This window comes from Amphiprion ocellaris, chromosome 17 (assembly GCF_022539595.1).
Source record: "Amphiprion ocellaris isolate individual 3 ecotype Okinawa chromosome 17, ASM2253959v1, whole genome shotgun sequence".
In the NCBI taxonomy this organism is placed as follows: Eukaryota; Metazoa; Chordata; class Actinopteri; family Pomacentridae; genus Amphiprion; species Amphiprion ocellaris.
In genome coordinates, this window is record NC_072782.1 from 4,229,846 (window position 1) to 4,243,557 (window position 13,712).

The 13,712-nt window shown below is 39.3% G+C and overlaps 1 protein-coding gene and 1 long non-coding RNA gene across 3 annotated transcripts in view; one reads left to right on the forward strand and one right to left on the reverse strand.

The window, feature by feature from the left end:
• The window catches only part of si:dkey-112m2.1 (transmembrane protein 132C), a 167,216-nt gene that overhangs the window by 122,201 nt on the left and 31,303 nt on the right, over positions 1-13,712 (forward strand). For both annotated transcript variants that reach the window (XM_035947705.2, XM_023269308.3), the window contains exon 5: positions 5,128-5,317. In XM_035947705.2, the coding sequence (XP_035803598.2) occupies positions 5,128-5,317 (190 nt within the window). The remainder of the gene's footprint in view (positions 1-5,127; positions 5,318-13,712) is intronic.
• LOC111567929 (uncharacterized) overlaps positions 1-13,712 on the reverse strand; it is a 186,626-nt gene that overhangs the window by 109,715 nt on the left and 63,199 nt on the right. The gene's annotated exons all lie outside the window — the stretch shown is intronic.

A 13,712-nucleotide genomic window follows, 5' to 3' on the forward strand; every position in this document is an offset into this window, starting at 1 on the left:
AAATGTCATGCTGGTCTTAAAGTAAATTCTGTTGTCTTCTGTCCCACATAATGGATAAAATTACATCTACTTTTACCTGAATGGGGCTTTTTTCACATTTGAATCTGATACAAAAACATATTCTATCTCTCTCACACACACACAACTCTCCTTCTACTGCTGGACTCACTGTCAATTCACTGTGTTGAAATAGATTCCGGTCTTTGATGTATCATTGTTGTCAGTGCTAACCAAATCACTGCTGTGCATGAAAAGAACCCCCTCGGGTCTCCAAAAGAGACAGCAGACTTTTCTTTCACTGCCTTTCTCCGAGCCAGATATCCACACAGGTGTCAAGAGTGAAAAGAGGAAAACATGACTGCATGTTTAACGGGGCTTTTGTGTTCTTTAGCTCCACTTTTATTTTCCTGTTTTCGAACAAAAGGAATTTCATTCTTGTCATTTCTTTTTTTCCGTTACGCCGCTTCTTTTCGCTCAGAGCCCCTTTGTTGCTACAAGGAATGTGTTTGAAATGTATCTTACAAAATTGAAAGTATGTGCGTTTTTTTTCTTCCTCTTCCTCTGAGTGGATTCTTTTAGCTTTTTTCCCCCCGTTTGTGCTTTTACATCCAACAATAGGACTGAAAAATGGAGATGCCTCAAAAGCCTCCACAAATTGACATGACCGATTTTACACCTCATTTCTCCACAACAACAACAGACCTGCTATGATACCGCTGCATTGTCGCTATCCGCTTTTGTAGCAGCACAGTCAGCTCTGTGATCCCAGTAGACATTTTGCTTTTATCTGAGCCCTTCTAACCCTGTTTCCGCTCTGTGTTTCTTTCTTTTTTTTTTGTTTCTGTCTCTGTGTCCACCTTTTGCTCTCATCCCCATCCATGACTCTGTGTGAGAGAAGTGATAGTTGCCAGCGAGTGTATTAAATCGTATGGTAATCGCACCGAGAAAAGGGCACACGGTGCAGTTATGTTTCTAATGAGACACGGAGAAGCGGCCTGACCTCTCCAGCTGGTGCGCTGCAGACATTCATCATCCCAAACACATGCTGGATGAAGGGATGAAGGGATGAGGAAGGGAGAGAATAAGAGAGGGAGAGAGAGAGCACTGCCCTCTATTGAGAGCAGCATAGCACTGCGGGTCAGCGAGTTAAGTTGAAAAGGAGGGAGGGACGGTGAAGAAAAGATTAGAAAAAAAAAGACAATAATACAGACAACACTGAGTGAGGCTGATTGAATAGGGACTGAAGAAGAGCTGTATTGTAGTGTTCAGCACTAAAGCTTTGATTGTTTGCAGCTTCATTGTAAAGCGAGACTATCTGTTGCAGATAATTGATTTGGCTGTAATTGTACACCATGAGCGTAAACCACATAATCACTGCAGTCACTGCTCCTGAGCCCAGCATGTTGTCAGGCAGCAGAGGATACTGCGGCTCTGGAGTCCTCAGAATTTGTGTCAGTCAGATAAGCTAAAAAGGAAAAAGTGATGGATGGACTTCAGCGAGGAATCGATGCTTAAAGTCCACAGCCAGAAACCCAGGAGTGGGGATTTTCCAGAAATCTGCTCATATGGGTAACTAAACAGAACTACAATCTACAGTATGGGTTATGCGATATGTTTGCTCTCAGCAGTTCCTCTCTTTTGCTTTTGATGTTCAACTTTAACTCAAAGGAAATGGATTTCAAAGAGCAAAAAGTGAGCCTAGAAATTGCTAAACTGCACCCTGCATGAAAGCATGATTTCTAAAGTGCAAACATTGCTTCTCTAATCTAATTGGTATTTGTGCTTCTTTTTTTCCTCAGTTATGTCATCACAACTAATTTTACAGTGGTACTTGAAAAAGCTTCTGATTTTGAATGTTTCAAAAAAAACACTCCTTTAGCTCAGTTTTTGGACTTCCAGTGACTAAGATCTGATTTCAACAACGTAAATGTAGAAGTGATTTTAATTTCAACAAATATGTAAAGTAGGGACAGTAAGGGAAGATGCAATAGAGATGGAAGGTAATGATTTGTGGAGAAATATATGTTCCTACTCCACAGCTGTTGCAGAAAGATAAGTGTAATGTGATCTCACACTTATTTTAGAAAAACTCTACCAATATTAAATGATAAGGCTGGAGTTAGAAAATAATTTTCTTAGTGCCCTCAAACCCCAACCCAACTTTCCAACTTGTCAGTCCTGCCCAGGCAGCAATTTGTGGGCCTGAAAAATGAAGCCACAACAGAACTGCTTCAATCTGCAGTTCCTCAGATGTCCACTTGACACTGGCTCCAAAAGTCAGTTGATTTCTATATACTCCAATGTTAAAATGCTCAACTTTACAGCAGAAATAAACATGTTTACAGCCTGGTACAAACATATTTTGGGTCTCTGTAGTGAATTTTGGCCTTTCATGACAATTATACAGGAGAGATTTTTTTGTATAATTGACCCATTTCAATGAGGTTGAGGCTTAAAATTATGCATAATTAAGGATGTTCTGGCTTTCAATGGTAGAAAGGGGCCATGGCCACATATTTGACTGGCCTGCCTCACGCTCCAGCTCATTTGTAAATTAGCTAGGACTTGGTTGAGTCTAGATTGACTCAACCAAGACTGTAGACTGTGGGTATTAACCTGCCATGAGCCATTAGCCAGCTAGGTTTTCTCCTCTCTTTCTGCTATCAAAATCCCCATCACTATGGAAAACAACAGCCACCTCCAGGCTAGCAACCTGCAATGCTGAAATTTTCAAGTGCTGCTGAGGATTTAGATCATGCCGCAAGGCAGCCCCGCTATTTATTTATTTATTTATTTATTTATTTATTTTGGTGAATCATCCATTTTAATGACAGTGCCTGTTTCCCCGCATGCAAATGTTCCACCAAAATAATCCCCCCGACACTGTTTTGAGGGGGACACTGCTTCACTTAATTCTGCCCAATACAACTGGGATTGCTTTAAAGAAATACAAACGAGTCCAAGCAGTTTTCTGCCATAGCAAAATTGATAATGAGGATTCTCATAGGAAGACTAGGTGGAGTCCAAGATGGTGATGGTTAGAACCAACACACTGAGCTTTGGAACTGCTCTTTAGGGAACCTGAGGGTGATGCTACAGAGGGTTCTTCCATCTCAATGTACATTCAGTAGTGAAGATGTTAGTCTTTAATATCACATTTCATCTTTAAAGTCTCAGCAGCTGGGCATTGCAGTTTTTTGGACAATACATTGTAATCATCGGGGACTCTTTTCAGCCATGGGTTCCTACACATGTGGTGCTCCAGTATTCTGAGCAACAGTGCAGTGTATGTTGTTTTAACTCAGAATAACTCTCAGTGTCCTTGTTTATCAGAGTGAATAAATATGTGACCCATTGCAACACACTTCTGATCGGTTGTCAACAGCAATGCTAAACAAAGCTCTGTCACAGATGAAAAAGCTGCATGTTAGGAGGATGAATACACTGCTGATTTCATAGGATTTGCTGACAAGAAGAAATATTGAAACATTCTCTCAGTATGATTGAAAACTGCAGCAATGTACAAAAATCTTTATCTGCATTTGCACATTGTTTGGTGGAGAAGGCCTGTGAAAGCATGTGTTTTGGGTAAAAACCTACTCAGAGATTTTCAACGGTGTGCATAATATCACAAAATACTCCCATCTGTGTCACAATGCACCTGAGTGTAAAATCCTTCTGTGCTCAGACAGGATTGTAACTGAGCAGCACTCACTGTGTGGCCAGATTCACACCAGCATCCACCTGCGATCGCCCCAAGCCAAAGCTTCTCAATGGTTATTTGGAAACATATTTAGTGTAATTTAGAACATTACCCACTGAAACAGAAAAAGCTTTCTCTGCCTGGCCTAGAATTGCTATTCAAGCTTCCAAAAACTGTTCTCCCTCACAGTTTTTTTTTTTTTTTTTTTTTTACCAGAGTGGATCCTTAAATCTGCACTTTGAAGTGAGGCTAGCAACTGAAGTTCAAACATAAAGGGGAGTTAAGGGAGATTTAAGTGTAGGCTTGGCCAAAATATGTTCAAGGAAATCTCTGGATCTTATCCCCCCTCGAACCCTCCTCCTCGTGCTCAATTGAGCCTCTCTCCAGCCTGGTTTTAATTGCGTGACACCCAAACAACAAATGCTGCTCTGGCGAGAAACAGTAAAATTAACTTTTATGCTAAAATGCATTCATTTTTTTAACACATACTCTTGCTTCCTCTTTATTCTTGGACATTATAAAACTGTCGTTCTTTTCATTGTCATCTAGAGAAACAGTGTTCTGCAGTATGAATGTTTATGTCTGCAAGCCACCCCTAGATGCCCAAGTGTGAATTGTATTTCTCTTGAAATGTGTACAGTATATCTGTGTCTGCTTGTTGGAAGAGGTGTTGCATTGAGTTTCGACTGTGACAAAGAACACCTGAGGGAGAGTCAGCAGCTTGATCAAACCGAGCATTCAGCAAATCAAATAAGTTTTGAGGATATTATTTTGCATTCATTGTTTTTTCTGCTTTGTTTGCATCTCCATCAGCTGAGAGAAAATGATTTGCTTGGCCCTGGCAATCTCTGCAAGAGAGGCTCCATATTGCAAAGGGGGGGAAATAAATTGCTTTTTTTTTTTTTTTTTTATTTTCCATCATCATGGTTCTGGGTGGACGTGAGAATAAATTTCAACGGTGCCACGATTAGGTTCATATCAGATTTTGAGATGAGGGGCACGTTGCTTAAATTTTAGGAAACATGGCACATCCCACACAATATCTGCATGCAATACTGCAGCACAGTCCTCTGCTCATGCAGCATTTCTGACATGTTTTCTTCATGCCTGAATAAAATGTAATTAAATTAATTTTCATTAGTCATTTATTCCCCTGTTAGCGCCAATGTAAATCCCAATTGTTCCACTTTCTTTTACCCAGTTCTTTCTTGTTCTCTGCTCCATTTGTATTCACAATAGTCGTATTTTTGATTTTCCTCACTTTCCCTGCTACTCTCTCATCCCCTCTGACTCCAACCCTACACAGTCTTGTCCTTATGGTTGTAGCTTATGGTGGCTACTTATCTTTCCTCGCCTCCCCACTTGCTGCCCTCCTCTTATCTAAATCCACTCCTGACACATATGTTCTCTCTGTCTGCTTGTAGAATGGAAGCAGTGGGCTACCAGCGAGTGCTGCAGGTAGACCTGGAGGTGAACGGGCTCCTGGTGACTCAGGGGGGCAGGCAGGTGACATGGCAGGTGGAGTATCCGCTAACACGCACCCTGACCAGCGAGGTGCAGACCCTCATCCGCCTGGCGCCGCAGGACCTGGGTGGGATTGTTCCACTAGCCATGGTAAGGAGTGAGTTTTTGGAATGTTTAAGGTGGAATTGCTTCAGCAAAAAAAAAAAACTAGCCTTCCCAATCATTTAATGGGGCTGAGTGGGTTGTGAACAAGTCATGCCCATTTTTACAAAGCCAGCTTAAGGGCTGGTTTGGAGCTATTCTTTAAGTTCAAACCGGTTCTTTTTTCATTTCAACAACCAAAGAACCAGCCGGCTGATGTTTTGATATCACCAGCTGGTGATTATCAACATCCCCGCAAATGTAAACAGTATTGCAAATGGTGGCACAGGAACACTGACTGCCCCTTGCACAGCATTTCTAAATGTTTTAATATCATCAGCTGGCATCTATTAACTCCATGGCAAACTTTGACACATAGAGTAACGCTCTCAAAAACTAAATCATGTTTGCAAATGCTTCTATAAACGTCGACTGGTGATATTAAAGCATCAAACCGCAGAGAAAATGAAATGAATATAGATCTTATTGGGTTTTTAGCAGTGGTCTCTGTGGTTCGTTCAGAATAAACCAGAGGGAGCTTCTAAAACTATGGTGGATCTGTAACCCACTGAAAAACTGAAGAAGAACCAGCACTATTACTCGTCCAGAACTAGCAAATGGTTTGCTTTGGTGGAAAAGTAAGAGGGGTTTGCATCAAAAACAAAAAAATGCAACATCATCCAACAAATATATGTCACCAGAACTTCTCCACTGGACAGTCTAAAACATGCAGCCCTCATGGATTCCTCTGCAATGTGAACACACTGTATTTCTGCTGTTTACCTCATGGTTCTTCCAGGTAAAAATAAGCTAGATACAGCCATGATAACGTTTCAGATTTGCATGATTCTGCCTCTGAATGTTTCAAACTCCTCTGCAGTATCATAGGGGTATGAAATTATTATATTTAATATCTTACCTAAAACAATATTCCCTCAACAATGAAACCCTGCATTGCTTTAATGAAGGCAATTTAAGGACAAAGAGCTTCATATCTTTCCTGCACTGCACATTTCACACTCTCCATTTTCTCTCAAAAATCAGATTTTCCCCTGTGAAAATTATGACACAGCACATCAACCAGATAACAAGTCCAGTCAGAACCAATTAGATATTATACACCGATTCATCACCCTGAGACCTGTAGCAGTACAGTAAAACTGGACTCAACTAACTGCATCAGAGTGATTAGAATTAGGATCAGGTCTTGGTTTGTATCAAGAGAGTCGACCCGTGAAGACCCCGAAGCAAGATAAAAGCAAAGCAGCCGGACAGCTCATGGCGTTTTTCATCATTCTAGTCATGCACACTGGTTTTGTCGATAACTATGATGTTAAAGAGATGACTTACAGCTCAGAGTGTGAGTTCATTCACATCCTTACCGGGTGAACGGTTTGGAACGCTGCTCTTTTTATGTGACGTGGCCCAATTTTTGGACATGCAGCAGGACAGTGATCCTAAACATGCAGACATGACTGCCAAGTCTTGACTCACGGTCAAACTGTGAAATGAACTTAACTGGCCGAGTCAGATGACCTAAATCCAGCTGAGCATGTTTATGCACTCGCCGAAGACAAGACTGAAGGCAGAAAGTAAGAAGGGACAGCACCATCATCTGATATCTGGCAGTCACAGACCTCAAAGCTTATTACACCCAAATATTGCAATTAATAAGACGGCCTGTTATTCACTTGTCAAATCACTGTCTCTTCCTGAAAATTGAGAGCCATATTTTCGACATTGACAAATGACAATGGATATTAATGGACAATGGACATTATTTATGGGATTGCTCCCAAAAATAATGATGAGCTTCAGCTAATCCACATTGTTCAATGTTAACTCCACTGTCAGTATCCCATAGTACTCTAATGGTACACACACTACCGTTCAAAAGTTTGGGGTCACCCAGACCATTTCATGTTTTCCGTGCAAATTCACACTTTTATTCATGTGTTAACATAACTGCACAAGGGTTTTCTAATCATCAATGAGCCTTTCAACACCATTAGCTAACACAATGTAGCATTAGAACACAGGAGTGATGGTTGCTGGAAATGTTCCTCTGTACCTCTATGGAGATATTCCATTAAAAATCATCCGTTTCCAGCTAAAATAGTCATTTACCACATTAACAATGTCTAGATTGGATTTCTGATTAATTTAATGTTAACTTTATTGAAAAAAAATGCTTTTCTATCAAAGATAAGGACATTTCTAAGTGACCCCAAACTTTTGAACGGTAGTGTATACAAAATGAATGAGGTTGTATGAGCTGCAGTATTTGAGTCACATTTCAGTACAGAAGACTTTTTTTATTAAAGCATAAGTTGTTGTTGTTTTACATTTTTATTTTAATTAGAAAGCTGGCTGCTATGAATATAAATATTGATATTTATATTTACAAAAAATATTAAAGCCAGCAGTGTAATTTAAAGTTCTAAAAGTTTCTCCAAAAGTAATAACCCCTGTAAATACCAATTGCTTCAGGAAGGTTTTTCACTCCGTCTGCTTTCGCATGTAGAGGCTGCGTGAAAGTATTCGGGATAAGTAGCAATGTTTTTTTTTAATTTATGAGTCAAGCTTTAGAACACAAACGCATAATCCTCATCTCACCACTCACTCCCCATTTCTTATGTAGCTCAATGAGAACCCAAAATTATCCCACAAAGCTGATTTAAATGATGTCTTCCTGTGTGGTATGTGTCCTCAAATGGCGACGCCTTGGAATGAAAAATGAAATTTACAAGGAAGAAGTAAAATCAGCCACTAGAGTCTGGCAACAAAAGTGAGTCAATCCCCAGAGACATCCATTTTAAAATGCCAAACTTTGTAACAGAAATAAACATGTTTACAGTCTAAGACAAAAAAATAATTTGGTCTCTATAGCTAATATCCCCATTCATGACAACAATACAGCTAGTGAATCTTTATACAATTCACCCATTTAAACTGTGTTAAGGCTTGTAATTATGGATAAATAAGAGTGATGCCGCTTTGAGTAACAGGTGAGTGTCGTCATGGGACGTTGCATGGCTTAGAGATGGTTGCAAGGCCCAACTCAGCTCCTACCTCCACCTTCTCATTTTTGGATTAGCTGGTAGTCGGGCACTGCCAAGATGATGGTGGCCAAATTCACCATATTGAGCTCCAGATTCACCCTTCAAGAAATCTGTGGAGGGCCGATCAGCAGCACCTAAGTGTGGCAAATGTAGTCACGGATTAAATTCATCAGTCTTAGTGTCTCATATTCTCCACAGATCTGAATGCAATGAATCATAACAGTCACACTGCCTGCCACAGTTCAAGACAAATACATGCATAACCACACTCCTCTTATCCAAATACATTTGAACTGTAAAAGCAATGGAAAGCGAAAATATATATAAATAAAGATAGTGATGTAGTGGGTTATACCTCAGAAACAACATCCACTTTTTAATGAGCTAAACACTTAAACATAGAGCAATTTAAACACCCATATTATATCATATCTTCAAGGATGATAGTTTTTGTTACTAGGCAACGCTTCTTTTACTTGTTGGAGTGCAAATACTGTATTATTTATCCAGAGTCTAAGAAAAATAGTGAACAAACATGTTTCTATTTAAAGTCTGGAGTTAAAAGTTTTCTCACACAGATATTCTTTAAATGTATATTTGATAGTGGGCATGAAAGCAGACAATTAATTCGCTGAATAACAACAGATATAATTTGGACTATCCACTATTTTGTCCCAGGGGCTTTTAATATTTTTTCTTTGTGTAATTCTTTTTTTTTTCTGACTTTGCAAAGTACATCAGAGTATTTAGGCACTTTTTAAAACCGTGATAACAGAAAATTTGATGAATTAATCAGCATTATTGACCCCGTATAAAAAGCCCGTCCCAATTATTATTTTAACACAAAGCCTGCACTTTTTAATTGACAGTAAGCTGGTTAATACGGCTCTCAGTTTGCAGACTGAGAAGTTAATTGAGTTTGGATTTAAACAGTGCAAATATGGATGAATTGGCAAGTGGCTTCAGATTGCTAATTGTATTATGATAATGACTATGTAAACATGATAAACTGTTGTATAATTGTTTTTCCAAAATGAAGGGAAAATCATTCAGTATGCTGCAAAGAGATAAGAGTAGTTTTTTTGTTGGTTTTTTTTCTCACTGATAATGGCCACGTAAAAATCAAATGCCTTTGGGTACTTCATAAAGTTTTATTATAGCAATTTGGTGAGGCAGCAGTTCACTCCTGATATATGATTTCCGACCAGCAGAGTATCCTTGAGATTTTGACTACATTTCTCAACATTTAATGTGTTATTAAAAGTGAGGACATGCTTAAATTATATTTTATTTATTAAATAAACAAACCATTGGACATGCAGTCCAGAAACAGTTGAATATAACTTGTGAGGGGGATTTCAACAGGAACTTAATTTAATAAAAAGAAGGCAAAACAAAACATCCAGACACAGCGGTCAGGATACAATATGTCATTAAAGCTGCAATGATTATCCCTTTAATCAGTCAGATATTGAATCAGCAACTATTTTGAGAGTTGAATAGTCATATTAGCCATTTGTAAAGAAAAACTATCTGATTTTAGCCTCTGAGATGTTAATATTTTATGGCCTCTTTTAAAAACATAATCTATTAATCAAAAAAATGACAATTGATAGATTAATTGAAAATGAAAACAATCCTAAATTGCAGTCCTGATGTTAGTAATAACAATGATAACCACCTATTAACACATTGGCACATTTTTAGATTATTGTCACAGTGCATCAATAAGATAAACACAAAGTACTATGAAGTTAATAGTTCTAATATTTATATTAGTTGAAAATTGGGGTCATGCTAAGAGATGTGTTCTAAACTGTAACTTTAAGGGTTACTCAGAGAAAGACATTGAACTAAACGCGAAAGACTTTTAAACAAGGTTCACCACATTGCAAACAAACAGCTGTGAATCTACACTGGTGCCTATTAACTAACTTATAATCGCAAAATGTGGCAAGTGACTGGATTTTCTAAAGGTGAATATGGCTGATCAAGTGATGGAGGGGCTTTTTTTCGGCTGCAGAAAGCTGAATACGCCTCCCTAATCAAAGGAAAGGGATTGTACAAGAAGAAAAATCTTCCCATTTTTTCATATGACTGCAGAGATACATGAATACTCAGCATTTGGAGCTGGTGGAGATATCAGAAATACACTCAAGTTTTATCTAGAACAAACTGGGACCCAATGTGTGGAGTATAGGACAAGTAACTTAGTGGGATTTTCTGATACTTTTTGTCACATAAAAGTGGTTCACACCATAGGATATTCATTGGGGCTTCACTGCATCAGTTAATTTAAATCCTAAACCAGCATCTCTCTGCACAAACTTACACTTGCTGTGGTAAATGAATCGATCTGTCTGCAGGAATATAGTGAAACAACAAAAAAATGAGCATTTTCCTGTGACTAGAGAGGCTCTCTGTATTTTGTTATTGAGAAATGTTGATTATTCATGGTTGATGACTTCAGTAAATTGTATGTTTTTATTCACATTATCTGGTCTGCCACCATTTTCGCTGCAATGCATATCAATAAGGTAATAGAATTTCTGCAAATGTGACACCAGAAGCCTCATCATCTTTGCAGTTTTAATACGAAGCAACCGGCAGATTCCAGCTTTAACTTGATGTCTCCAAGACCAACCGGAACTTTGACATTTAAGCATTCAGGTATTTAATGTGCCGCTCTCCACCTCCACAATTTAAACCACCTGTGAGAGCACATTTTTCGCTCAGGAAAGCGGTTGTTTTTTTCTTTCATGGCTATCATTTTCAGTGCTCAGCTTGGTGGCATTTAAACCATACTGTATTATTATTCAACGAGTGCACTGTAGCTCTTGAAGGCTACACGCGCTTTGACAATCCTACATGTTGCACTTGAAGACCCAAGTAATAAATTAAAAGCAGATAAGTCAGAGTCAACAAATAGTTTGATTAAACCGAGTGTTAGCGGTTGACATCAGTCTTCACCTTTGCGGCAGAACGTGTAGGTAGATACCAATCGTTCCTGGAACTCAACAGTACTCGTCTGTGTAGAGAATGCCAAACACCCGTGTTCAATAAAACTCTCATCTCTCTGCGATCGCTTCTGGCTCACACTCCTACACTCCCACGGAGAAGCGCACACACACACACACACACACACACATACAACGCACACATGCACACACTTATGCACTATCTGCCTGCCAAACATGAAATGCAAAACTCTTGACAAGTGCTGGAAAACTGTCCTCGAGGATAACTGACTGAAACTGTGACAACTCTGGTAATAGCACCAGGAGAGAGACAAGGGGTTGAGAGTGCAAAATATCTTAAAACGCAAAAGATAAAAAGAAGGACAAAAGGAAATTAATGGGACTAATCTGAGGGTGTAGAAATACAGAGTAGAAAGCAGGTACAGAGAGAGAAAATATATTTTTAAAGAACGGTAAGCGAGGTTAGTCTAGGAATAGCCTGCCAAATAATTTGCTACTGAAGGGCAATTTATTAAACTTTTGAATGTCTAGGCTCCTTTAAAAACAAAAAGTAACAAAGATTAGCAGTGGATATTCATCCTGCAGCATTGGGTGAAGTCCTTTTCCAGTATAATAGAACAGAGCAATGTGTGTTGTAGCCCAATCGATGACGCATAATACTGTGTCTTTTGTGGCTGGACTGAATACTTTGGAATGCTAGTTCAGTGCTGAATACACTGCAGGAAACATTTATCTTAATGAGCAATTTCACATTTAGTTTAAACTGAGTATAAGTGAAGAATTTCAGCGTGGGGATGATATCACTGCACTTCTTCCCAAAGCAGTTTCCCTTGTTTCAGGAATATTTAATGTATTGTTATCTTCAAACAGGGCAGGATAAGAGGGGAGAGACTGTGGCGCTAATGTGGGGAAATGACACTCAATATTGGAAAAATACGTGAGAACAAGTTGGAAACGGGTCAAGACTTCAATTGATTTTCAAAAGACAGCATTTTTGTGAGGATTTAATAACAGATTACAGGGTTCATTTTTGAGTTTTTGAGCCTTACCCCAGTGGCTCTGCGCATCGGTTGATAACCTACTCTGTTTGAAATCAATACATTTAATGGCCCCAAAATCTGAAATGATCTAAAGTACAAACTGAAGAAGACAAGCTGAGAGAAAGTTGCATGTACTTACAGAGATACTGCTCTGCTCTTACTGATTGAGAGGCCGTGTACATTACTGTAATATTATCAGTGAGCTTATCTTGTGAATGCCAGCTCAGTGTGACCAAGACAAATGCATGTATATAGTTCGCTTTAATCATATCGGTTGTTCGGATTCTGAAGGGAGAATCAGGGAAAACTGCTGCACAGAGCAAAACCTGGAACCAACGAGGTAAATGAGAAAACAGACAGTGAGCGTGTTTCATTAACAAGCCTAAAAAGCAGCGCATGCAGAGAACATGCCAGCTGAGAGTGCACCCCCATTTTTTCCTTTTCCTTTTTTTGATCTCTCTCTTGCCGTGCGGTGCCTCTCTGTTCCCTTATTAGAAGAGACAGGCAGTGTGGCCCCCACAGCTCTTTACAGTACATCCCAAACGCTATCATTAGCATTTTATTCACAGCTTCTGAAACTCACTCCGTTTCAGACTCAATAACATTAGCTTGGTGCTCACAACCCATAACATTATAATCAGGACCATTAGCAGGAAAATCTGCATTAACTTTTTTTTTTGTAAACACCTCCTGTTGTGAATTTTAACATTTATTCCAAACCCTGCTTTTCCTCCATTCTGACTCCCCTATAAGTGTTTGACAAATAGTGATAGACTGAGGCAACAAAGACAGCAGAATTAATAACAAGCTGCATCCTCTGCAGGCGAGACAAAGAAGTCCAACAGAAAGCGGCTCTTATATCTATAATTTACACACAGCGCTATCGCGGTGTCAGGACTAGGCCAGCGGTATTCTAGAAGGATCCCATCAGTCACACTGCTTCACCGTCAGGAAACAGCATTTGGAAATGGCCTGACAGAGCACTAATAGGGTGTGCAGTGAGGCTATCTGCTGGCATGCCAAGTGTCCTCAAGGCTGCATTAGCCATCTGCATGCAGCCATAATGCCCCTTATAGCTTAATTAAGTCTTCCTCTGTATATATGGGCCTCTAATTTACAGCTCTATCTTTCTCCTGTGTGTTTTGACTACATTAATTATCGCTATCTTTTTCACTCCCGGTGAATTGAGCCTCATGCGTCAGGCGTGTTTGAGGAACAGAAAAGATGGAGAGATCAAAACAACCCAACAACACTGATAGTGGTAGTTCTTTAGATCCAGAAGACTGTGTTTTTCTTCATGTTCATTTCTTTCTTCCTTAGTAAT